Below are 27,756 nucleotides of genomic sequence, written 5' to 3' on the forward strand. Positions count from 1 at the left end.
GGAAAAGAACGGTAGATCGGGAATTTTCCTTCAGAATTGTTTTGGAAAAGAGATCTTGTTTTTCTCCGATATTTCCTAAACGTTACGTTCCAGCTCTCAGCTTACAATAAACACTGCGATTGTTTATATGCACAGGTTTTACATGCACCATTCTTTCACCAAATTCAATAGAAATGTAAGTACTGTTTTATTATCTGTTTTTGAAACAACCAAATTTTAAGATATAATCGATATGCAGAAAAAAAGTTGGTCGTGGATTTTACTATTGTATTTAATGTTCTAAGTTAACAGTGAAGGTGAATCGCGTGATAAACATTTTGCTTCAAATGCGGGGTTTCTGGTTGGTTGGTTTGTTTTTTAATTTGTGTTGACAAGCTGCCAGGCGCTGTGTCAGGCTCTGCCAGGTCTTTTCAGCTACGAGATAAATCAGAAGCATTTCTTTTCTCAAAGAGTATTTATTACATTGGTATTCATTTAAATTTTATACTCAACATTTGAACAATTTATATGTACAATGTAATTGTAGAAAATCCAGTCATTCTGTTGTACATCTTAATTGTATTGGACTCATATTGCTTCAAATACTGCGAATTGGGCTTAGTTTAATTGTAACATTGTTTTCAAATGACCCTGTGAAAGAGTTAAATGTTTAGCAGAAATATTTCATTTGCTAACACAATTTAAGTTGTAAAACGTTCTTGTTTATCACATTTTAGCATTAGTTGTCTACTTAAATTTTTGGTGGTTTGAATGGTGTCTTGCTTCAGAAATACTACGTCAGAGGTGTGTCTGTGTATGTACAATTAGTTTGAAGTAAATGTTGCCTTCCAGTACTAAAGTACTGATTTGGAACATATTCTGTAAATTTTGACAAACTGAGTAGTGGCGTTTAGTTGAAATTTTCATTTTAAGTTATGAAAACGGCACTTCGGTGTCTGTTCTTTTCAGAGAAACACGAATACTGTGTTGTACCTGTTAACAAGGAAAATTGCATATTGTTTAGAAATATTTAGCTCTACCTTATTTCTCACCATATTTTTTGCTCACAGCTATTTATAGAATGCTATTCTGAAAGGAGTGTGGAAAAGTTGACCCTGGAAGACTTTATGCAATTTGTGGATTGTCATTAGGACCTTTTAAGAAAACAGTCTTTGAAAAGGTCCTTTTTTTTAGTTGGAAGGAAGAACTTTGTAGTTTAGATTGATTCCTATTTTAATCTCTTCTGATCATAAATCTGATTTGGTTTATCAGATTGGCACATAGGTTTCTATTAAACAGTATACATTTTGGTCTCTTGCAGTCTCCATTGCTTCTACTCTTCATCTTTTAAATCTGCTTGATTCTTGCTCTGTTTATATTTTCCCAGTTATTTCTTGTACACAGAACTTAGGTCAGTGATAGTGTTATGGAAGAGAGAGGAAGCCTTTTTGGTACAACATTTAGATTGAGAGAAATACATTTTTATTTAAATTGTCTCCTAAGGCAGTAGTGAACTGATGAATAGTAATGTAAGTATGGCTTCCCTTAAGTAGCCCTGGAATATGCTGGTAGGAATCACAAATCAAAATAGTTCTAGAAATTCTTGATGTGGCTACAGATGTCCCATTTGCTTACTTTTCTACTTCAGTAATGATTTCACCACAAGACTACACTTCTCTTTTTGAACGCTCCGTCTTTCATAATTTGTCTCTATGGCCTGGTTGGTGTGCTTTAAAGCAAAACCTTACTTAACAGCCAAAATTCACAGCTGTAACTTTAAGTTGACTGGTGAAGCCCAGGTCACTTGCATTCTAACTCTTATTATTTTACTTAAATGCCATCGTTTAATAAGAAAGCCAGAGTATTCATTTTTATTACCCTACTTTCTGTCTTCTGTGTATAAAGGCAAACTTCAGTGTTTTACATTGAGTAATTATTAGGAGAATAATTGAAATCTGATGCTAATTTCTGTTTTGAGAAGTAAATTGCACCCTTCATATCTAACCATTGTCTTTTTTACCTTTGCTGTTTTATCAAAAGTGGTTTTAATATTTATTTGTGTTGGTACACTTGCATCAATTGCACAGCCTCACTCTTTTATCTTTTTTTTTTTTCCTATTCTTTTAGGGTGAAGGGGGTGGTCTCAAATTGAATGTGAGTCACTTTCAAATTCATACTCCCCGACATCACTGGGAAAATTTTTCTTACAAGGTTATAATGGAATGTCATGGTAGACTTTAAAAAAGCATGAGTCTCCACCACTAAGTAAATTGAACACCATTCGGTAAATTAAACCATAGCAAGCTTCAATTTAAAGATGCTAGTAACAACATATATTTAGTTTTATAATAAATATGCATTCATTATGTTAAAAGATTTAAAAATATTTATGTGGCTTTATTTTATTTTTTCACATTAACAAATTTAAAAGTAAACAATCCCCTAAAGGTCAAGTTGGTCTTGTGTTAAAAGTTAGTGTCAACAGAGCTGTCTTTTATCATTGTTACTTTCTCTTTTTAGAAGGTTGGATGGCTACCAGCAGAAAATGACTTTTATATGTATCCTAATTAGATAAATCTATCCTTTGCTCCCTGGATGCAGTGAGGTTTATGTAATTGAGATTAGTAATTGAAGAATGGCCTTGCTGGATCAAGCTCAAGCTTAATCTAATGAAGTATATAAAAAAGCCCTGGAACCAGCAGTGCCTCCACAAAGTATGTACTGGGGGAGAGCATCCTCCCCAGTGTCAGTCGTAGAATAGATATTGACCCAGCTTTTCCTAGAAACTCTGCTCATTAGTTTGGTTAGTCAAGTTTAGATGCATTTGTTTCTTATATTAATTCCAAGTCTTTTGAGTTCTCTAAGATGAGGTTGTAAAGAACACACTCTTAGTATTTTTGTTGGTCATGGTCTAGTCTCATATCTCTCTCCAATTCATGTGATCATTTTAATCTTCTCTTTCTTTAGTTCTGTTGCCTCTTTTTTGAGCTGCAGCAATTGAAACATTATAATATGCCAAATTTAAATGTAGTGGTGTTTAAGGTCTCAAGAGTACACAGTAAGTTAAGGGCAGTATTCAGAACTAATGATTTTTGACTATGATGACATCTAAGAATGCACCATCTATGTCATATCTGAGTTTCACTTAGTACATCTAAGATTAGTCAGCTGATACGCATAAAGGAACTTGTATTTGCTTGTGCTAAAATTTGATTATCACTTTTTGCTTGCAGTCTTAATCTTTCTCAGTTGACTTGGTTCTTGACTAGTAGATACCATTTGAAAATTTAAAGATTTTCTTTTTGCATTCCTTTCTTCCCCTGTAAAGACTTAAATGATTTAAAGGAAAGCCATTCCTTTCTCTCTCTAGAAGAGTGCCCACAATCCCTGTTCTTTGTCCGATAATAAAGCATTCTCCCATTCTAATTTTTATTAATAGTCTTTGCATAGAAATTTATTCAAGATTTTTTAATGGTAGATTTCATCCAGTTAACACTAACTGTTGCTTATTTATACTCAAATTGCTCATAAAATTGTCATAAACAATTGCCACTTGTGAAAGAATAACATTTTGGGCAATTTGGTTAGTTAAGGATTTTGTTTAAATTTGTATTGTGAAAGCCCTAAATTTCTCTCAAACATAGGAATCTAGATGAAGTTAAATGTAACCCCCCCGCCCCAAAAGGACAGGGAGGTTTTGTTTCCTTTCTTTTTGGCTATACTCACCAGTACCTCACATAAAGTTGATATTTGGCAATAGTTCGTCAATAGAATGTATCAAATCTTGTTGCTCATGGGTCTATTGAGTGAATTCTTCTACATTTTCCTCTATATTCATCCTCCCCACATAGACACATTTTAAATGTTTTATTATTGAAAACTAACAGACACATGGTAAATGAAAACAGTAGAAATCGGGATATGATAAACCTCCCTCCCATCCAGGTGCCCAAGCCCCCTGCCCTACAGCATTTGCTGTGCACAGTTTCTGTGTGCCCTTTCAGAAATAGTTTTTGCTTGTGCAGGCATATATGTGTGTATTTTTTCCAGCACAGAAAAGGGTTTTTGTTTGTTTTTTTCACAGTTCTTAGATCCAGCACACAACAGCAATATTGAGAACATACAGAATTGGACTGGTCCTGGTTGGGGTTAGATGTGGCTGTTTCTGGAGAAGTAATTTTTAATATGGCACCAGAAAAGGATAGTATAGAGTGACCCAGTGGATCTCAACCAGAGGCAGCTTTGCCAACCAAGGGACATTTAACAATGTTTAGAGACATTTTTGGTTGTCCCAGATGGGAAAGGGGTACTGCTGGCATCTGGTGGATAGAAGCTGGGGATGCTGCTAAACATCCTACGATGCATAGCACGTTCCTGCAAAACAGAAAGTTACCTGGTGCAAAACGTCAGTAGGGCTGAGGTTGAAGAAACCACGCGTTAACCTAAAGAGTTAAGAAGTGAGACTAAAAGCGGTGTTATCGTCACTAGATTAATTTGGAGTGTTTGGTGAATTTTATCTGTTCTAGTAAGAAATAGACTATTCATCTGTAATTCTTCAAGGACCATAAGGACAAAGATCACATTTGCAATCTTTTTCTAATTGGGGGCTTTAGGGAAACGTTTCGATATTTCTAAAATTTAAAGTTTAAATTTAGCTTGTTAATGTTGCTTTTCTGTTAAGTACTAATGTGTTTTTTAGCCTCTTATTTGAGCTTGTTATGAATCTTATCATATTAGAAGATATTTTAGTAGTTTGGCTTCTAATTTTGTTTATGGTGGGTTTTGACATAAATTTTTTTGTTACTCAAATCTACCAGCCTTTAATTTTGCTTTATTTCATTACCTTTATGTTTATCTGGAGATAAATGTCTACCTATATTTATTTACTGATTTCATGGGAAGAGATTCTTGGGTTTTGGCGTTTGTTTTTCCTTGTTAGGTTTATTTTGGTATGTGGTTCCTAAACATTTACTTAAGGTTGATATTCTCTTTCTTACCCCAGATAAGGAAGAAAAGAATCATAAAGGTTAAACACTTTGTCTGAAGTCACACAGCAGCAGAGTGACAAAAGCTAAAAATCGCACCCAGATCTAGACTCCATTGTTCATGCAGTTATCACTATTTCTGCCTCAAGTATCTGCTATTAGGAATCTTTTCATAGCCCTGAAAATTTTCACTAAAAGCAGTTGATGTGTAAAGCTTTTGTGATGTGCCAGTTGTGATTCACCAACGCTCGGCATGAGAATTATCAGGATGCTCCTCTAAAATATGCTTTAGTGGGCTGTACCTTAGATCTATGTAATCAGAATATTTGTGGTGGGACCTGGGATCCTCTACCTTAACAAGCTTCCCAGGTGATACTGATGCCTGCTAAAGTTGAAGACTGTTCGTTTAAATTTTGATGTTTCCCCTGTGTCTCATAATCTGTTATACAGTCAGCCCTCCATGTCTGTGGGTTCTGCATCTGTGGATTCAACCAACTGCAGATCAAAAATATTTGGGAAAAAATTCATTTACAAAAAGCAAAACTTTTATTTACCCCACACCAGCAACTATTTACATAGCATTTGCATCGTATTAGGTATTATAAGTGATCTAGAGATGACTTAAAGTGTAAGGAAGGATGTGCGTAGGATATATGCTATTACTACGTCATTTTATATAAGAGACTTGAGTATCCATGGATTTCGGTCAATGTGGAGGGGTCCTAGAACCAATCCCCCGCCTGTGGCTACTGAGAGATGACTGTACAATGGCCGTTTTATAGAAGTTAAATCAACATGTTTCATTCCTTTACCTGCTAAAGTAAAATGTCTTTGAAATCTGAGTGGTTGTTTATATTATAGCGCACTTATGCTTCTGCTTTTTAATTTAATAAAGCAATTAGTCGAAGAATAATCTTATGTTCAAAATCCATTAATGCTACTAGGAAATACTGTAGGGCTGTCCAGTAGAACTTTTTGCGATAATGGATGTATTCTGTATCTTTTATGTTCAAAATGATATGTACTGACCAAACACATTTCCTGGATTGTAAATTTGAGATTATTAGATGATTTCTAAATTCCTTTTCAACTATAAATTGTGTGGATGAAAATGTATTAAGATCCCACTCTGTAGGGCTTCCCTGGTGGTACAGTGGTTAAGAATCTGCCTGCCAATGCAGGGGACACGGGTTCGAGCCCTGGTCCGGGAAGATACCACGTGCTGGAGAGCAACTAAGCCCGTGCGCCATAACTACTGAGCCTGCGCTCTAGAGCCGGCGAGTCACAACTGCTGAGCCCGCATGCCACAACAACTAGAGCCCATGCTCTGCAACAAGAGAAGCCACTGCAATGAGAAGCCCACACACTGCAACGAAGAGTAGCCCCCGCTCGCTGCAACTAGAGAAAGTCTGTGCGCAGCAACAAAGACCCAACACAGCCAAAAATAAAGAAAATAAATTATTAAAAAAAAAAAATCCCACTATGTAATAGGCATTTTACTATGGCAGCTGAAGTATTCTCCTCCTGAGGAAACAGATGCAATTACTAAGTTACTTGTCCAGAAAGTAGCCGTTATGTGATTGGCATTTGAACCTAGATCCCTAGCCTGATCGCATGCTGCAGTTCTCACTTGTGTCTAATATGTTTAAGAAATGTTCCTAATGTGTTTCAGAAATAGGGCACGCTAAGTATTGATGCCAGTGATTTCTAAGGAGGAGATGAGTATACAAGTGAATAATGAAAATACTCTCAGATTTTGATTTGCTTTTCTCATTGGACGAAATCCAGTGAAGTCCTCTTTTGAGTTAGGCCCCAATTCCTCCTTCAGCCATACATCAGTCTTAGGATTTACGCATTGTGCATCCCTGTTTTTCCATGTGGTGCTTTCCCTTCGCTTTGCATGTGGTCCTGACCTGTGAGGTTGTGAGACTGAGCTGAAGTTCCAACTCTTCATAAACCATTCCCTAGATAACTCCACTCTTTCACTTCTGTTTGATTCTCTGACCTTATCCTTTGGGTCCTGTTCTATTTCATCTATTTGATATTCTTTAGTGCTGTAGTGTAACTGTGCATATATGAAATGAAGTGGGTTTTTTTGTGTTTTTTGTTTGGTTGGTTGGTTGGTTGAGTTTTTTTGGCCATGCCACGCGGCATGCAAGATCTTAATTACCCAACCAGGGATTGAACCCGTGCCCCACAACAGCGGAAGCGCGGAGGAAGTGGGTTTTGTTAATTGTTATAAAATGAAACACAAACATGTAAAACCACTAAATGTATAGCATAGTGAATTATTATAAGGTAAACAACTTTGTAACTACCACTCAAATCAAACAAGGGAACTTTGCTTACTACCCCAGAAGTGCCTTCATGTGCTCCATCCCAATGTCAACCCTTTCCTTTCCTCCACAAAGGGATAGAAAAACTCTCCTATCCTTTCCCATTATTAAAGATTTGATAGGTTTCTTAAATCTCTCAAGGTACAGGTTTCCCCTCTATCCCTTTCTTTTACTTAAATTTTATCTGTTGAAGGACCTAGGACATTATACCTGTAGAGTTTCCACCTGTCTGGGTTTTGCTAACTGTATATTCATGGTGCAATTTATTATGTTCCTTTGTTCCTGTATTCCCTGCAAATTGCCAGTTGGATCCAGAAATTTGATCAGACTCACGTTAGATTCTTTTGGCAGGGCTACAGGTGATGTTATATTCTTTAATCAGCAGGCACCTAATGTCTGGTTGTCTTTTTGTGGTGTTAGCAGCTGTCGATATTCAATGCCTAGATCCTTTTATTCATTGTGATACTTTAATTCTGTCATTTCTTCTTCATTTATTAATTGGAATATTTGTATAGTGAAATGTTGTGATTCATCACTGTTTGGACATCCGGTGGTACAAGTTCATATTGGAAAGGCAGAATAAATTCTTGATTGTTGCCCTATATTTACCACCTTTGTTGAGATAAAATTCACATACCATATATTTCATCCTTTGAAAGTGTACAATTCAGTGGTTTTTGTGTACGTTCACAAAGTTGTACATCAATTTTAGAAATCTGTATCACCCCAAGAAGAAATCCCACATCCTTTAGCCATCTCTTCCCATTCTTCCAACCAGCCTATTCTGGACAGTCCCTATAAATGGAATCATTCAATGTGTGGTCCTTTATGACTGGCCTCTTTCACTTAGTACATAATGTTTTCAAGGTTCATCTGTGTTGTAGCATGTATCAGTACTTCATTTATTTTTCTTGCTAAACTACCATTATACCACATTTTGTATATACATTTATTAGTTAGTGGACATTTGGGTTGTTTCTACTTTTTGGCTGTTATATTGCTGCTATGAACATTTATGTATGTTTTTGTGTAGATACATGTTTTGGTTTCTCTTGAATATATACCCAGGAGTAGAATTGCTGGACCATCTAGTAACTCTCTCTGTACCCATATAGTCTGGGATAGTTTCCTCAGTATTCCAGGTTCATCTTGTACATTTTATGTCCACAGCTGAAATGGCCATTTCTTTAAGAAACCCTGCTTTTTCTTTTAGTAGAAAGTGGTATTTCAAGATATCAACCTGGACCCTGGAGATACTCATTGTTGCTAAGTTTGTCTTGTTTTTAGGCATCTTCAGTGAACAGAGCAAGGAAATACATAGTACAGTAAATATGTATTCGCTATACACGTCAACATATTGTTTATTATTCATTTAACACTAAATATATGAACTATACAAAATATAGGTGGACTTGTTATATATATACATTTTAAATACATATATTTAAGATATCTTAGGAATTCATTCTGATTCAAGCAACAATAGCATTTTTTACTTAACTTTTTTTTTTTTAACCTCTTTTGTATTACATCTCTGTGACCTTTATTTCACACCAAAAATCTTAGTTTTGAAGGATGTGGGAATGATAGAATTTAAATATCCCAATGTCACTTGTTAACTTAATCCCACATTACACAAACATGTCTCAGAATTACAGTACAACCACCACCAGTATAATTACTGAGAACAGTTAAATGTTTTTGATTGCTTTCCCCTCTCACCCCTGGTTTTTAAAAGTTGTATCTACATTATCATAAATAGCCATTACAAAACTCTCCCTTTTAATCTTCATTCAAGCTTAGTTCTGCAAGTAACTTTATTTGTATTGTTCACTACCAGTGCGTATGTTGAAGTCTCTGTAATCATTTTGAGTGTTTAAAGTTATCTTGAAGATCATGGAAACAATATTGTCTGAATCCTTGGATGTTAATAATGTTTTGTGCCCTTTATATCCAAGGTCAGTTATGCTGGATATAAAATTCTTGGCTTGTGCTTTCTTTTCTTGAGTATCTTAAATATGTAACAATTGCTTTTTTCTTTTTTCCTGATACAAAGCATTGCTGGCAGATTGAGTGGTGACCTAATTTTCTTATATTTATTTTCGCCTAAGTGATCAAAGGATTTTTTTTCCTTAAAAATCTAGGTGGTCCTGGGTTGATATGCTCAGGTGTGTGATGTGCTCTTTGAATGTGTGATTTCATATCTTTTTTACTTAGGTTTTGTGTTATGAATCTTTTTTTTTCTTTTTTTTTCCTCTCTTTTTTTAACATCTTTATTGGAGTATAATTGCTTTACAGTGCTTTGTTAGTTTCTGCTGTATAACAGAGTGAATCAGCTATACATATACATACATCCACATATCTCCTCCCTCTTGCGTCTCCCTCCCACCCCTCTAGGTGGACACAAAGCACCTAGCTGATCTCCCTGTGCTATGCGCCTGATTCCCACTAGCTATCTGTTTTACATTTGGTAGTGTATATATGTCCATGCCACTCTCTCACTTCGTCCCAGCTTACCCTTCCCCCTCCCCGTGTCAAGTCCATTCTCTACGTCTGCGTCTTTATTCCTGTCCTGCCCGTATGTTCTTCAGAACCATTTTTTGGGGGGTGGATTCCATATATATGTGTTAGCATACGGTATTTGTTTTTCTCTTTCTGACTTACTTCACTCTGTATGAAAGACTCTAGGTCCATCCACCTCACTACAAATAACTCAGTTTCGTTTCTTTCTATGGCTGAGTAATATTCCATTGTATATATATGGTACATCTTCTTTATCCACTTATCTGTCGATGGACACATAGGTTGCTTCCATGTCCTGGCTATTGTAAATAGAGCTGCAATGAACATTGTGGTACGTGACTTTTTGAATTTTGGTGTTCTCAGGGTATATGCCCAGTAGTGGGATTGCTGGGTCGTATGGTAGTTCTATTTTTAGTTTTTTAAGGAACCTCCATACTGTTCTCCATAGTGGCTGTATCAATGTACATTCCTACCAACAGTGCAAGAGGGTTCCCTATTCTCCACACCCTCTCCAGCATTTATTGTTTGTAGATTTTTTGTTGATGGCCATTCTGACTGGTGTGAGATGATAACTCATTGTAGTTTTGATTTGCATTTCTCTAATGATTAGTGATGTTGGGCATCCTTTCATGTGTTTGTTGGCAATCTGTATATCTTCTTTGGAGAAATGTCTGTTTAGGTCTTCTGCGCATTTTTGGATTGGGTTGTTTGTTTTTTTGATACTGAGTTGCATGAGCTTCTTGTATATTTTGTCAGTAGCTTTGTTTGCAGATATTTCCTCCCATTCTGAGGGTTGTGTTTTCATCTTGTTTATGGTTTCCTTTGCTGTGCAAAAGATTTTAAGTTTCATTAGGTCCCCTTTGTTTATTTTTGTTTTTATTTCCATTTCTCTAGGAGGTGGGTCAAAAAGGATCTTGCTGTGATTTATGTCATAGAGTGTTCTGCCTATGTTTTCCTCTAAGAGTTTGATAGTGTCTGGCCTTACATTTAGGTCTTTTTTTTTTTTTTTTAAAGATTTATTGATTGATTGATTGCTATGTTGGGTCTTCATTTCTGTGCTAGGGCTTTCTCTAGTTGCGGCAAGTGGGGGCCACTCTTCATCGCGGTGCGCGGGCCTCTCACTATTGCAGCCTCTCTTGTTGCGGAGCACAGGCTCCAGACGCACAGGCTCAGTAGCTGTGGCTCACGGGCCTAGTTGCCCCACGGCATGTGGGATCCTCCCAGACCAGGGCTCGAACCCGTGTCCCCTGCATTAGCAGGGAGATTCTCAACCACTGCGCCACCAGGGAAGCCCCTACATTTAGGTCTTTTGAGTTTATTTTTGTGTATGGTGTTAGGGAGTGTTCTAATTTCGTTCTTTTTTTTTTCTAATTTATTTTCTTCTGCAGCAGCTTATCAGTGGAGAATCACTGTGTTAGGTAAAATGCATCTGAAAGGTGTTATCAGGGCATGTCTTTTTATGGACTCATGTTCTGATTCTTGGTCACTCATTCATATCTAGGTTTCCTCCTGCACTTTTTTTTAAAATTAATTAATTAATTAATTAATTTATGGCTGTGTTGGGTCTTCTTTTCTGTGCGAGGGCTCTCTCCAGTTGCGGCGAGCGGGGGCCACTCTTCATTGCGGTGCGCGGGCTTCTCACTATCATGGTCTCTCTTGTTGCGGTGCACAGGCTCCAGACGCGCAGGCTCAGTAGTTGTGGCGCACGGGCTTAGTTGCTCCGTGGCATGTGGGATCTTCCCAGACCAGGGCTCGAACCCGTGTCCCCTGCATTGGCAGGCAGATTCTCAACCACTGCGCCACCAGGGAAGCCCTAATTTCGTTCTTTTACATGTAGCTGTCCAGTTTTCCCAGCACCGCTTACTGAAGAGGCTGTCTTTTCTCCATTGTATATTCTTGCCTCCTTTATCAAAGATAAGGTGACCGTATGTGCATGGGTTTATCTCTGGGCTTTCTGTCCTGTTCCATTGATCTATATTTCTGTTTTTGTGCCAGTACCATACTTTCTTGATTACTGTAGCTTTGTAGTATAGTCTGAAGTCAAGGAGCCTGACTCCTCCAGCTCCGTTTTTCTTTCTCAAGGTTGCTTTGGCTATTCGGGGTCTTTTGTGTTTCCATACAAATTGTGCAGTTTTTTATTCTAGTTCTGTGAAAAATGCCATTGGTAGTTTGATAGGGATTGCACTGACTCTGTAGATTGCCTTGAGTAGCATGGTCATTTTAACAATGTTAATTTTTCCAATCCATGAATACAATATATCTCATCTGTTTGTATCATCTTTAATTTCTTTCATCAGTGTCTTATAGTTTTCTGTATACAGGTCTTTTGTCTCATTAAGTAGGTTTATTCCTAGGTATTTTATTTTTTTTGTTGCAGTGGTAAATGGGAGTGTTTCCTTCATTTCTCTTTCAGATTTTTCATCATTAGTGTATAGGAATGCAAAAGGTTTCTGTGCTTTCATTTTGTATCCTGCGACTTTACCAAATTCATTGATTAGTTCTAGTAGTTTTCTGGTAGCATTTTTAGGATTCTCTATGTATAGTATCATGTCATCTGCAAACAGTGACAGTTTTACTTCTTCTTTTCCAATTTGGATTCTTTTTATTTCTTTTTTTCTCTGATTGCTGTGGCTAAAGCTTCCAAAACAATGTTGAATAATAGTGGTGAGAGTGGGCAACCTTGTCTTGTTCCTGATCTTAGTGGAAATGCTTTCAGTTTTTCACCATTGAGAACGATGTTGGCTGTGGGTTTGTCATATATGGCCTTTATTATGTTGAGATAAGTTCCCTCTATGCCTACTTTCTGGAGGGTTTTTATCATACATGGGTGTTGAATTTTGTCGAAAGCTTTTTCTGCATCTATTGAGATGATCATATGGTTTTTCTCCTTCAGTTTGTTAATATGGTGTATCACATTGATTGATTTGCATATATTGAAGATATTGAAGAATCCTTGCATTCCTTCAATAAACCGCACTTGATCATGGTGTATGATCCGTTTAATGTGCTGTTGGATTCAGTTTGCTAGTATTTTGTTGAGGATTTTTGCATCTATGTTCATCAGTGATATTGGCCTGTAGTTTTCTTTCTTTGTGACATCTTTGTCTGGTTTTGGTATCAGGGTGATGGTGGCCTCGTAGAATGAGTTGGGGAGTGTTCCTCCCTCTGCTATGTTTTGGAAGAGTTTGAGAAGGATAGGTGTTAGCTCTTCTCTAAATGTTTGAATTCACCTGTGAAACCATCTGGTCCTGGGCTTTTGTTTGTTGGAAGATTTTTAATCACAGTTTCAATTCCAGTGCTTGTGATTGGTCTGTTTATATTTTCTGTTTCTTCCTGGTTCAGTCTCAGAAGGTTGTGCTTTTCTAAGAATGTCCATTTCTTCCAGTTTGTCCATTTTATTGGCATACAGTTGCTTGTAGTAATCTCTCATGATCCTTTGTATTTTTGTAGTGTCAGTTGTTACTTCTTTTTCATTTCTAATTCTGTTGGTTTGAGTCTTCTCCCTTTTTTTTCTTGATGAGTCTGGCTAATGGTTTATTAATTTTATCTTCTCAAAGAACCAGCTTTTAGTTTTACTGATCTTTGCTATCGTTTCCTTCATTTCTTTTTTGTTTTTCTTATCTGATTTTTATGATTTCTTTCGTTCTGCTAACTTCGGTGGTTTTTTGTTCTTCTTTCTCTAATAGCTTTAGGTGTAAGGTTAGGTTGTTTATTTGAGATTTTTCTTGTTTCTTGTGGTAGGATTGTATTGCTATAAACTTCACTCTTAGAACTGCTTTTGCTGCATCCCATAGGTTTTGGATCGTCATGTCTCCATTGTCATTTGTTTCTAGGTATTTTTTGGTTTCCTTTTTGATTTCTTCTGTGATCTCTTGGTTAAGTAGTGTATTGTTTAGCCTCCATGTATTTGTATTTTTTACAGATTTTTTCCTGTAATTGATGTCTAGTTTCATAGCATTGTGGTTGGAAAAGATACTTGATACGATTTCAATTTTCTTACATTTACCAAGGCTTGATTTGTGACCCAAGATATGATCTATCCTGGAGAATGTTCCATGAGCACTTGAGAAGAAAGTGTAATCTGCTGTTTTTGGATGGAATGTCCTATAAATATCAATTAAGTCTATCTTGTTTAACATATCATTTAAAGCTTGTGTTTCCTTATTTATTTTCATTTTGGATGATTTGTCCATTGGTGAAAGTGGGGTGTTAAAGTCCCCTGCTATGATTGTGTTACTGTCTATTTCCGCTTTTTTGGCTGTTAGCATTTGCCTTATGTATTGAGGTGCTCCTGTGTTGGGTACATAAATATTTACAATTGTTTTATCTTTTTCTTGGATTGATCCCTTGATCATTATGTAGGGTCTTTCTTTGTCTCTTTTAATGGTCTTTATTTTAAAGTCTATTTTGTCTGATTTGAGAATTGCTACTCCAGCTTTCTTTTGATTTCCATTTGCATGGAATATCTTTTTCCATCCCCTCACTTTCAGTTTGTATGTGTTCCTAGGTCTGAGGTGGGTCTCTTGTAGACAGCATATATACGGGTGTTGTTTTTGTATCCATTCAGCCAGTCTGTGTCTTTTGGTGGGAGCATTTAATCCATTTACATTTAAGGTAGTTATCGATATGTATGTTTCTATTACCATTCTCTTGTTTTGGGTTTGTTATTGTAACAAACCTTTTTACAGGAAAGGAAAAGGAAACCTTTTCCTTCTCTTGTGTTTCCTGCTTAGAGAAGTTCCTTTAGCATTTGTTGGAGAGCTGGTTTGGTGGTGCAGAATTCTCTTAGCTTTTGCTTATCTGTAAAGGTTTTAGTTTCTCCATCCAATCTGAGTGAGATCCTTGCTGGGTAGAGTAATCTGGTTGTAGGTTTTTCCCTTTCATCACTTTAAATATGTCCTGCCACTCCCTTGTGGCTTGCAGAGTTTCTGCTGAAAGATCAGCTGTTAACCTTCTGGGGATTCCCTTGTATGTTATTTGTTGTTTTTCCCTTGCTCCTTTTAATATTTTTTCTTTGTATTTAATTTTTGATAGTTTGATTAATATGTGTCTTGGCGTGTTTCTCCTTGGATTTATCCTGTATGGGACTCTCTGCGCTTCCTGAACTTGATTGACTATTTCCTTTCCCATATTAGGGAAGTTTTCAACTATAATCTCTTCAAATATTTTTTCAGTCTCTTTTTTTTTTTCTCTTCTTCTGGGATTCCTGTAATTTGAATGTTGTTGTGTTTAATGTTGTTCCTGAGGTCTCTGTGATTGTCCTCAATTCTTTTCATATTTTTTTCTTTTTTCTGCTTTGTGGTAGTTATTTCCACTATTTTATCTTCCAGGTCATGTATCCATTCTTCTGCCTCAGTTATTCTGCTATTGATTCCTTCTAGAGAATTTTTAACTTCATTTATTGTGGTGTTCATCACTGTTTGTTTGCTCTTTAGTTCTTCTAGGTCCTTGTTAAACGTTTCTTGTATTTTCTTCATTCTATTTCCAAGATTTTGGATCATCTTTACTATCATTACTCAATTCTTTTTCAGGTAGACTGCCTATTTCCTCTTCATTTGTTAGGTCTGGTGGGTTTTTACCTTGCTCTTTCATTTGCTGTGTATTTCTTTGTCTTCTCATTTTGCTTAACTTACTGTGTTTGGGGTCTCCATTTCGCAGGCTGCAGGTTCGTAGTTCCCATTGTTTTTGGTGTCTCCTCCCAGTGGGTAAGGTTGGTTCAGTGGGTTGTGTAGGCTTCCTGGTGGAGGAGACTAGTGCCTGTGTTCTGGTGGATGAGGTTGGATCTTGTCTTTCTGATGGGCAGGACAGCATCTGGTGGTGTGTTTTGGGGTGTCTGTGACCTTATTTTGATTTTAGGCAGCCTCTCTGCTAATGGATGGGGCTGTGTTCCTGTGTTGCTAATTGTTTGGCATAGGGTGTCCAGCACTGTAGCTTGCTGGTCGTTGAGTTGAGCTGGGTCTTGGCGTTGAGATGGAGATCTGTGGGAGAGCTTTTGCAGTTTGTTATTACGTGGGGTCGGGAGGTGTTTGGTGGACCAGTGTCCTGAAGTCGCCTCTCCCACCTCAGAGGCACAGGCCTGACACCCAGCCAGAGCACCAAGACCCTGTCAGCCACACAACTCAGAAGAAAAGAGAGGAAAAAAAAGAAAGAAAGAAAGAAAGGAAATAAGTAAATAAAGGTATTAAAATAGAAATTAATTATTAAAAATTTAAAAAGTAATTTTAAAAAGAGAGAAGGAAAGAAGAGAGCAACCAAACCAAAAAACAAATCTTCCAATGATAACAAGCACTAAAAGCTATACTAAAAAACAAAAACAAAAAACGGACAGTCAGAACCCTAGGACAAATGGCAAAAGCAAAGCTATACAGACAAATCACACAAAGAAGCATACACATAAACACAAAAAGAGAAAAAGGAAAAAATATATATATATATAAAAATAAAAAAAGGAAGAGAGCAACCAAATCAATAAGCAAATCTACCAGTCATAATAAGCTCTAAATACTAAACTAAGATAAACATAAAACCAGAAATAAATGAGATGCAGAAAGCAAACCCCAAATCTATAGTTGCTCCCGAAGTCCACCGCCTCAATTTTGGGATGATTCGTTGTCTATTTAGGTATTCCACAGATGCAGGTACATCAAGTTGATTGTGGAGCTTTAATCCGCTGCTCCTGAGGCTGCCTGGAGAAATTTCCCTTTCTCTTCTTTGTTTGCACAGCTCCTGGGGTTCAGCTTTGGATTTGGACCCACCTCTGCGTGTAGGTCACCTCAGGGCGTTTGTTCCCCACCCAGACAGGACAGGGTTAAAGGATTGGCTGATTCGGGGGCTCTGGCTCACTCAGGCCCTGGGTCGGGGAGGGGTACGGAATGCGGGGCGAGCCTGCAGCGGCAGAGGCCAGTATGATGTTGCACCAGCCTGAGGCGCGCCATGTGTTCTCCCAGGGAAGTTGTCGCTGGATCACGGGACCCTGGCAGTGGCGGGCTGCACAGGCTCCCCGGAGGGGAGGTGTGGAGAGTGACCTGTGCTTGCACACAGGCTTCTTGGTGGCTGCAGCAGCAGCCTTAGTGTCTCATGCTCGTCTCTAGTGTCTGTGCTGATAGCCATGGCTCGTACCCGTCTCTACAGCTCATTTAGGCGGTGCTCTGCATCCCCTCTCCTCGCGCACCAGGAAACAGTGGTCTCTTGCCTCTTCGGCAGTTCCAGACTTTTTCCCGGGCTCCCTCCCAGCTAGCTGTGGCGCACTAGCCCCCTTCAGGCTGTGCTCACACCGCCAACCCCAGTCCTCTCCCTGGGATCTGACCTCCGACACCCGAGCCTCAGCTCCCAGCCCCCGCCCGCCCCGGCGGGTGAGCAGACAAGCCTCTCTGGCTGGTGAGTGCTGGTCGGCACCGATCCTCTGCGCGGGAATCTCTCCGTTTTGCCCTCCACACCCCTGTTGCTGCGCTGTCCTCCGTGGCTCTGAAGCTTCCCCCCTCCACCACCCACAGTCTCCGCCCACGAAGGGGCTTCCTAGTGTGTGGAAACCTTTCCTCCTTCACAGCTCCCTCCCAGAGGTGCAGGTCCTGTCCCTATTTTTTTGTCTCTGTTTTTCCTTTTTTCTTTTGCCCTACCCAGGTACGTGGGGAGTTTCTTGCCTTTTGAGAGGTCTGAGGTCTTCTGCCAGCGTTCAGTAGGTGTTCTGTAGGAGTAGTTCCATATGTAGATGTAGTTTTGATGTGTTTGTGGGGAGGAAGGTGATCTCCATGTCTTACTCCTCCACCATCTTGAAGGTGCCTGAATCATTTTTTTAATGTCTGTTAGTTTGGAGGTGTGTTGGTTTGTTAAATTTTTTGGTGTCTTTTAATTGTGGTAAAATATAACATAAAATGTAACATTTAAACCATTTTTAAGTGTACAGTTCAGTGGTATTAAGTACATTCACATTGTGTGCACCCATCCCCACCATCCATCCATATCCAGAACGTTTTATCTTCACAAACTGAAAGTCTATTTATTAATCAAACTTCACATTTCCCCTTCCTCCCTGCCCCCCGGCAACCACCATTCTACTTTGCTATGAATTTCACTATTCTTTTGTATCTCCTATAAGTGGAATCTTAAAATATTTGAACTTTCATGTCTAGCTTATTTCACTTGACCTGATGTCTTCAAGATTCATGTTTGTTGTAGCATGTGTCAAAATTTCCTTTCTTTCTAAAGCTGAGTAATATTCCATTGTATGTTTGTACTACAGTTGTTCATCCATTTTAATTTGTTAATGTACAGATGGATAGGTGCTATAAACATGAATGTACAAATTGCTCAATTCCTTGCTTTCAGTATTTCGGGGTGTATACCCAGAAATGGATTTACTGGATCACATTGTAATTCTGGGTTTAATTTTTTTAGGAACTGCCATACTGTTTTCCATAGCAGTAGCACCATCTCATATTCCAACTAGTAATGCACACAGATGCCAATTTCACATCCTCACCAACACTCTTTTTTTTGGTGTTTTTGGCTGCATTGGGTCTTTGTTGCTGCGCACAGGCTTTTCTCTGGTTGCGGCAAGTGGCTACTCTTCGTTGTGGTGGCTTCTCTTGTTGTAGAGCACAGGCTCTGAGCGTGCGGGCTCTAGAGTGCAGGCTCAGTAGTTGTGGCTCACGGGCTTAGTTGCTACGCAGCATGTGGGATCTTCCCGGACCAGGGCTCGAACCCGTGTCCCCTGCATTGGCAGGCGGATTCTTAACCACTGTGCCACCAGGGAAGCCCCACCAACACTTACTGTTTTCTGGTTTTCTGATAATAACCATTCTAATAGGTGTGAAGTGATATTTCATTGTAGTTTTGGTTTGAGATTCTCTGATGACTACTGGTGTTGAGCATCTTTTCATGTGTTTATTGGTCATTTATCTTCTTTGGAGAAATGTCTACTCAAGTCCTTTGTCCATATTTTAGTTGGGTGTTTTGTTGTTAAGTTATATGAGTTCTTCATATACTCTGGATATTGATCCTTTATCATATACATGATTTGCAAGTATTTTCTCCCATTCTGTAGGCCAACTTCATATATATATATTTTAGTGCACAAAAGTTTTTAATTCTGATGAAGTCCAAATTTGTTCTTTTGTTGCCTGTGCTTTTGGTGTCATATCCAAGAAATCATTGCCAAATCCAAAATTATAATCCAAAATTATTTCCCATCTTCTTCTGAGTTTTATAGTTTTAGTTCTTACGTTTAAGTCTTTGGTCCATAGTGAGCTAATTTTTATATATGGTGTAAGGTAAGGGTCTGATTTTTGCATGTGGATATTGTTTTCTCAGTACCATTTGTTGAATTTTTTTTAAATAAATTTATTTATTTATTTAATTTTGGCTGAGTTGGGTCTTCGTTGCTACGCAGGCTTTCTCTAGCTGTGGTGAGTGGGGGCTACTCTTCGTTGCGGTGTGCAGGCTTCTCATTGCGGTGGCTTCTCTTTGTTGCGGAGCACGGGCTGTAGGTGCGCGGGCATCAGTAGTTGTGGCTCATGGGCTCTAGAGCGCAGGCTCAGTAGTTGTAGCACACGGGCTTAGTTGCTCAGCGGCATGTGGGATCTTCCCGGACCAGGGCTCGAACCCGTGTCCCCTGCATTGGCAGGCGGATTCTTAATCACTGTGCCACAGGGAAGTCCTGTTGAATTTTTTTTAAAGCAGTTCTTTCTAGTGTGATTTTTGTTGCTTAGGGACAACTCTTCTAAATTTTTCTTATAGTATCTTTGTAACACCTAAATACTTTTTGTGATACTCACTCTTTTCAGAGATTAGTTTTCCTGAGCTTTAAGTAGATGTGTTTCAGAGGAGCTTTTCTAACTTCACTGTTATTTTGTGTAATATTCAGAAATGTAGCAGGTTGCTTTCTGGGGTTTCCTGGCTGTGTTCCCCTACCTCATTTTTATCTCTGCTTTGCCTTGTACCTATCCTGCCAATTTTGCTTTTTGTTCCCAGAAGCTTTTCTTCAATATGGAGTCCTGGAAGAGAGGCTTGGGAGATCAGTTTCAAAAGTTCATAGAAGTTAGCTTCAACCCTTTAAGCCTTACTCTAGTCCTCATGCATTCATCCACTTAATTGGACTTGACAAAATTTTTCCCAGGTTTAGCTGCTGTTCTCAAATTGGCCCACCATGGTTTCCAGTGGATGCCTGTTGGCTACTTTTGAGTTTCTTCTGTTATCAAGTCCAGCACATGCCCCATTACTTCCCTTTCCTTATTGCATAGATGCTGATACTGTAGGTATTGTGGTTACAGTAGCCTGTTTTCTCCTCTCCCGTTTGTATTTTGGGATTTCCTTGTTAAGTGGTTTGGTTATAAGCATCCATAGGCTCTTGGTTTTGCTATCTTGTTTCTCTGATTTTCTGTGGAGATTTGGGTAAGCAAGGTGGATGATCCGTCAGAGAGAGTTTGATAGACATATGAAAGCAAGTGATATTCTTGTTAGATTTTTCTTCAAATTGATTCTGAAAAGAGCTCAAAGTTTTAAAAAAAAAAGCTTTTTTTTGAAACATGGTGCTCTATATGTCTAGTTACATATGTTGACTGATGGAATGTATTGACCATATCTTATACAAGTCTTTATAAAGTCTTCATGAAGCAGCTTTTTTCCCTCAAAATTAAATGATTGTAAAATATTCACATAATTCATACCTTTTTTCATGCACACACACATACTTGTGTCTGCTAGTCTTGATAGTTCATATGCTTCTTCGATGGCTTTAGCTTATTTGTACCAGAACTAAGAAAGTATTTTATACAATTTGGTGATACAGTAATTCTAAACTGAGCTTGGTCTATAGAATAGAGCAGATTTTTATGTTAACAAATATGCAAAGAGTGTTTGCATTAGCCAAGGCACACAAAGGTTTCTGTATGAAGACTGACTTTATGTAATTTATAAACTGATTTTGAAGGCATAACAAAGGTATTTTTAGTACATAAAATTGTTTACAGTAATTTTTTTAAGTGAAAATCAAATTAGATCACTATACATGCTACTATAAACATGTATACACATTCTAGGGAATGAGGAAAGTGATAGAAACATCCTTACCACCCCACAGCATTTTGGGGCATTAACTTAATGTTTTATACTTAAATATAAGTTGTGGTTCTGGTTGTAAAGCTGGCATGTTAAGTACTCCGTATATGTCATATTTAAGGAAATAGATGTGATGTGAACTAATGGGCACAGGGTTTCTTTTGGGGGCGATGAAAATATACCTTAAATTCACCAGTTTAGAATGTGCAATTCAGTGGGTATATTTATAGAGTTGTGCAGCCATTATCACGATCTAAGTGTATAGTACTTTCATCACCCCAAAAAGAAACCCCATGCCTATTAGCAGTTTGCTGATTTTTCTCCCCCCTCCCAATCCTGGACAACCATTCTGTCTCTGTCGATTTGCCTATTTTGGACATAGCATATAAATGGAATTATGCAATATGTGGTATTACACTTAGCATAATGTTTCCAAGATTTACCCATGGTGTAGCATATATTAGCACTTCATTCCTTTTTACTGCTGAGTAACATTCCATTCATTGTGTGGATATATCTCATTTTATTTGTCCATTTATCAGTTTATGGACATCTAGGTTGTTTCAAATTTTTTGCTGTTGTGAATAATGCTGGTGTGAACATTGGTGTGCAAGGTTTTGTGTGGAGTTAAGGTTTTGTTTTCTCTTGGGTATATACCTGGGAGTGGAATTGCTGGATTGTATGTTAAACCTAGACCTCAGTAATCTTAGGTAGCTTTTTTTTTTAATATTTATTTTATTTATTTTTATTTATTTATTTTGGCTGCACCGGTTCTTAGTTGTGGCACATGGGATCTTCCTTGTGGCGTGAGGGATCTTTTAGTTGAGGCATGTGGACTTCTTAGTTGCTGCATGTGGACACTCAGTTGTAGCATGCGTGTGGGATCTAGTTCCCTGACTAGAGATTGAACCCGGGCCCCCTGCATTGTGAGTGAGGAGTCTTACCCACTGAACCACCAGGGAAGTCCCTTGGATAGCTGTTTTGAAGACATTTTGTGAAACTGCCAAATGGTTTTCCAAAGTATTCATACCATTTTACCGTCCCACAAACAACGTTAAATGGTTCCACTTGCTCCACATTTTTGCCACACTTAAACTGTCTTTTTTTAAAATTATGGTTATCCTAGTGAGTGTACAGTAGTATCTCGTGGTTTTGATTTGCATTTCCATAGTGATTAATGGTCTGGAGCGTCTTTTCATGTGTGTGTTGGCCATTTGTATATGCTTAAGCCTTGAACAGTGCAGGGTTTAGGGACCCCACCCCCACACACTAGGAAATCTGCATGGAACTTTACAGTTGCCCTGCCCTCTGTATGCAAGTTTCTGCATCTGTGGATTCAACCCACTGCAGTTGCTAAGGCACTGTAGTAGGTATTTATTGAAAAAAATCTAAGTTGTAGGACGTCTTTATATATTCTGGGTAACAATCGCTTATCAGAAAAATAATTGGGGAGTATTTTCTTCCATTCCATTGCTTGTCTTTTTCACATTCTTGATGGTGTCATTTGTAGCACATATATCCAATTTATTAATATTTTCTTTTGTCACTTGTGCTTTGGTATATCTAAGAAAGCATTGCCTGATCCAAAGTCATGAAGATTTATTGCTGTATTCTTCTAGGAGTTTTTTTTAATAGTTTTAGCTCTTACATTTTGGCCTGTGATCCATTTTCAGTTACTTTTGGTTTGTGGTGTTAAAGAGGGAGGGATGGACTTCAGTTTTTTGCATGTGATTATATGGTTGTCCCAGCACTATTAGGTGAAAAGACTGTTTATTGAATTACCTTGACACTCTTGTTGAAAAATCAGTTGACCATAAATATAATGTTTACTTCTGAACTCTTTTTTATTTTTTTAAGAGCTCCTGACTTATTTATTTATTTAAAAAAATTTTTTTTTTGGCTGTGTTGGGTCTTCGTTTCTGTGCGAGGGCTTTCTCTAGTTGTGGCAAGCGGGGGCCACTCTTCATCGCGGTGCGCGGGCCTTTCACTGTCGTGGCCTCTTGTTGCAGAGCATAGGCTCCAGACGCGCAGGCTCAGTAGTTGTGGCTCACGGGCCTAGTTGCTCCGCGGCATGTGGGATCTTCCCAGACCAGGGCTTGAACCCGTGTCCCCTGCATTGGCAGGCAGATTCTCAACCACTGCGCCACCAGGGAAGCCCCTGAACTCTTTATTCCACAACCTATATGTCTTTATGCAGTACCACATAGTCTTGATTACTGTAGCTTGTAAGTTTTGAATTCAGGAAGTATGAGTCTTCCCAACTTTGTTCTTCTTTTTTCAAGGTTGTTTCGGCTATTCTCTGTCCCTTGCATTTCCATATGAATTTTAGAATCAGCTGGTCAGTTTCTGCAAAAAAGAAGCTGGGATTTGACAGGGATTGTGTAGATCAATTTGGGGAATCAGGCCTTCTTCACAGTATTAATTTTTCTATAATATTAGTTTTTGTTTAGCCATCTGAAGAAAAGTGGTCTTTTTAAGGTTTATGTGGTATGATAGAGTACATATGCAACATTAATGTTCTTATTTCACAATACTATGATTGTTTATTATGGGCTGGTAGGAGCTGAATATGTAAGGGAGAGTTGAACCACCAACATTTGAAATGCTGAGGGTATTTTAAACTATAAATTGTAACAAATTCATAACGATGAGGTACTCCTCAGTAAATAAATTTTAAAATGCCAAATTGTGTTAAGCATATTAAAATGTATTTAAATATAATGTAATTACTCTGGAAATCAAGCCCTATTCTCTTCATCAGTACTATTTTTCAGCAATACTGAATACTAGTATTTTTTCAGTCTTTATTAAGCCAGCTCTTTTTTAAATGTAACTAGATGTTCCAAATAACATCCAACCTGAAGATTTTTTTAAATTCTCAACATAAAATTTCTTACGTTGACAGTATTACACTCACACATAATTATATGGGTAGGAAAACAGCTAAAATGCCGGAGTGAGTTAATGACATTTTCTGTAACACTGAAATGCCAGTCTTTTCAGTGCAGTAAAATTAAGGGTTTAAACCCCTTTTTAACATTGTACTGAAATTTTGGTTTAATTTGTTGAAGCTTGGTGATCTTTCTTAGTAACAAACGGACATTTTGACCTATTCCGTTTTCTTCTTTGTTGGGGGGCTGTTTTTCTTTATATCTAAGTTTTTACTTTTCCTGTTCTGGGATCCTCTTTCTGTGAGTGTTTGCTGAAGTTTTACCATTACCACTTTTCCTTAGCTATAGCCATAGGCAAGTGAGTTGCAAATTCAGACTGTGATACCTAGAACTAGCTGGATATTTATTAATGAAGCGTCTTCAAGGCACAGAAAATAGTTACTCCTACTCTTAGGGGACAGGAAGTGTTGGGGCAGTTAAGGGACAAGGCAGAAATGGCCTCACCAGCCTGTAGGACCTAAAGATGAAACCTAAGAAAAGATTAGAAAAAGCTTGTTGATGATGTATTAGCAAATAGAAAAGCAGACTTGGAGGTCTTTGCTTCTGTTAGGGCTTTTTTGGATTAGGAGATCTAAAGTTGAAGAGTAATAAAATAGCTATGGCTAGTTCTTAAATAAAAATGTATACACAAAGTGTATGCAGAAAATTAACTACTAAAAGAATAAAGACCAGAATGATTTATTTGAAACTGATTTTGATGTAGCCATTTTCAGTGACTTAGAAATCACCCAACCTTTTTGTTAATGCAAACTGACCTTGCCTCCAACTATCAGGGTTGAAGCCAGCAATGGAGAGTGAAGAATGTCAGCAGTGAGGGCATCATGAGCAGAAGGGGAGACAGCGGCCAGGAATGGGCAGGAGGAGAAAGATGGAGAAGGAAGGGAGTCAGATCAAGAGGTAGGAATGGAAACATACAAAGGAATAGAATAAGAGAAGAATGTAAAAACAACTGGAGAGAGAAGGGAAGAGAGGAGTACAAGTGTAATCATTGAAGTAAAGTCAAGTGTCATCATTTCAGTGTTTGAATCTACTTATTAGTTAGGACTACAATGAACCCTTTAAAGAATTGAGTTTAACCGTGGAAGAAAGAAGGTGAGCAAGAAAGAAGGGAATTTTGATGAGCGTGTTAAATCACTTTTTAAATTTAAGATCAACCCTAAAAATACACAACTGTTGTTTCATTTTGCAGCATAGTGATAATAATATTTGAGTCATATTACTATGGGGCACTATTCTAAGTGCTTTACATATATTGATTCATTTAATTCTTACCACAACTTTATAAGCAGATACTATTTCTCCCATTTTACAGATGCGGAAACTGAGCCACAAAGAGAATAAGTAATTTGCCTAGGCTAGTCAGATAACAGAGCCAGGATTCCACTGAGGCAGTCTGACTACTGTGCTACAGCTGGCTTCATCACCTCTACCTCCCCCTCTCCATCATTTGTATGGTATATTTCTGTAGAAATTTGTTTTGTTTTGAGAATGTAATATGCCCTTGAAATAGTTGTACATCTGTTAGAGTGACAAACTGTGGACACTATTTAAAGATCAGTTTTTCTTCCCTTTAGTTACTGTAACTTGAGAAAGTTTATTAAACTCAGTACCAGAACACAAAAGATAAAGAGTGCATGGTCCCTGTCCCCAGTGAACTGAATCTCAGTTTGTAATTGGTCATTTGAACCAACCAAATGTCTACTCCAATATTGGTGTGAATTCTTTTACTTTGAACCAAGGTTGCTAATGAATGTTTGTTGCCTTCAAAAGTATGCTCACCTTTAAAAGCCACCGACCAACTAGAAGTATTGTCGTTACTTAAAGGTTTTTGAGTTATTTTTGTTTTAATAAGCCACACAACAAAGTCAGCTTTTCATACAAAAAACAGTGGTACCTAGTTTGATTACCTTCCTTAGTCATCCTTAAAATTAAAGCCTCGCATGGATATTCACAAAGTATCTAAAAAGGTGTTTTGTTTTGTTTTGTTTTTACAGCCCTGATGGAGTAAGATGTTTGCAGGCAGTAGAGGAGGAAATGTGAATGGAGGTAGTGGATTTCACCAGGAACTTTGGAAGAGTGTTGGGTATTAGTTGCACTGGAGGAGGATGAGAATTGAGCCCTATTTAGAGGGAGAACAGAAAGACTTCTGTGAGGAGTGTGGGTAAATAAACCAGGAACCTATCCTGAAGATCATTGCTTAGCTCCTTGAATACTTAATTTTTAAAACTTTTTTGTAGAATTTTAGAATCATTCACTAGCATGCATATTTTGTGTCCATTGAGACTGTCTTCTAAGGAGAAGAGCTATGTGGTTTGAAAGTGCTTCTTGATATTGAGGTTTACAAAAAGTCTGAAGAGGATGGAGCTGTGACTGGGAGTCCTAAGAGATTTTACCAAGAAAAACTCATTGGAGACTTTTAGAAGTGCCCTTTAGGCAAGTAAGAGAAATTCTGGTGTTAGGAAGACAGTTTAAATATTAATATTAAATTCAGTCTATTTGACTTTTCACTTGAGCCTGTATTGCTTCACTGTTTGACAAAGAGTTCTAGCATTTGAAGGTTGACTTAGCCATTTCCCTCTTAGACATGAACGAGATAATAAATGAGAGATTGTGGGAAACTAAGAGTATCTTCATTTTATTGAGTGTCTCTTTCTTACCTTGGCATTGGCTCTTAGATTTTTTGTTGTGACATTTGGAATACTCTGAACTTAATATTGGTGCCTTTATATTAATATATAGATTATCCACATGTCATTCATTCAGCAAGTATTTTGAACAGCAGCTGCACAATGCTAGGTAATGGGAACACGAATGAATAATTTAGTCTCTGTGTTCAAGCTGCTTCTAGACTGGTAGGGCAGACAAAATTAATAAACCCCAAGTTAGAGTACAGTGTAAGTACAATGGCAGAGGAATACACCGTTTCCTATTGAATAAAGAAGAGCAATTTGCTCTGACTCGGGAATTTTACCTTGGGGGGGTGTGATCTTTTGAGGCAAGCTGTTAAATAGAAAAGGAATTAATCAAACAGACTAGGTAGCAGTGGTAAGAAATTTTCAGTATGTAGACAGAATGACAGAACAGATAGAAGATAATTGTCCACTCTTAGTTATCTTACACTTTCTCCATCTTAGGGACCCCCCTGCCCTGGATGACTGCCATATAACTGGTATTTCAAGGATATTGACTAATTTTGGTATTGCTTGATTAAATCTGTTGTAAAGAATAACAGTTTAGTCTATATCTATGAAAACTAAGAATAAGTTGCTTTTCTGAGCATTCTCAATTTTTTAAACCATTTCCTGTTGTAATTTTAATTTTAAGAGACTGAAATAAATTGAAAGTCCAAGATGGAATTATTCAGTCTGTTTAAGGTAACATTATATCTGATTGTTTGTAGGGAAACTCACTTAATTTTAGGTATGTTTTAAAGATTTATACGTAGGAAGAGAACTTCGTGAAGTCATTTTTACTCTGTTTACTCATCTGCAAATGCAGTTGGACTAGAGAAGGCCCCTTTCAGATCCAAAATTCAGTGATTAAATTTTATATCTCAAGAATGATATTTATAAGTTGTTTTAAAAGCTATCAGAAGAAAGGGTCCACCTCCCCTGTATCAAATTTTCTCCTTATGTTAACTACCCAAATCATGTAGCTTGATTTATGCCCCCCTCTCTCTCCTCCCCTCCTTCTTTTGGCATTGTTTCTGTATAGTGATTGATAACCCCTCAGATGCAGTTAGACTCAGATATTCATCTCTTGAAAAATAATGTACCTGAATCTTGATGTTTAGAAATTATCTTTTCATGACATATTTTTTGTATGTATTCCTAGAATGTTATTTGAATTTAAATTATGCCAGTTTTCTGAGTCAGCAATTATTTGGTTTACTACTAAGTTTTTGGATAAATATTTGCTCAGAATTGT

The 27,756-nt window shown here is 37.8% G+C and overlaps 1 protein-coding gene and 1 long non-coding RNA gene across 20 annotated transcripts in view; both read left to right on the top strand.

Moving 5' to 3' along the window:
* The window catches only part of CCNT2 (cyclin T2), a 48,140-nt gene that overhangs the window by 932 nt on the left and 19,452 nt on the right, over window positions 1–27,756 (top strand). For 2 of the 19 annotated variants that reach the window (XM_082465843.1, XM_082465838.1), the window contains exons 1-4: window positions 94–175; window positions 24,603–24,726; window positions 25,142–25,283; window positions 25,824–25,990. Coding sequence is in view for 9 of the 19 variants with exons in the window: in XM_082465837.1 (XP_082321963.1) it covers window positions 94–175; window positions 2,107–2,133 (109 nt within the window). In the remaining 10 variants the exon portion in view is untranslated. The other 17 variants (XM_082465837.1, XM_082465852.1, XM_082465848.1 and 14 more) reach the window with 15 other exon arrangements.
* On the top strand, window positions 2,141–11,651 carry LOC309662800. Its single transcript, XR_014264975.1, has 2 exons — window positions 2,141–2,263; window positions 4,982–11,651. It is a non-coding gene; the product is annotated as an uncharacterized lncRNA (long non-coding RNA).

Source organism: Balaenoptera physalus (assembly GCF_965194825.1).
Source record: "Balaenoptera physalus genome assembly, chromosome: 6".
Taxonomy (NCBI): Eukaryota; Metazoa; Chordata; class Mammalia; order Artiodactyla; family Balaenopteridae; genus Balaenoptera; species Balaenoptera physalus.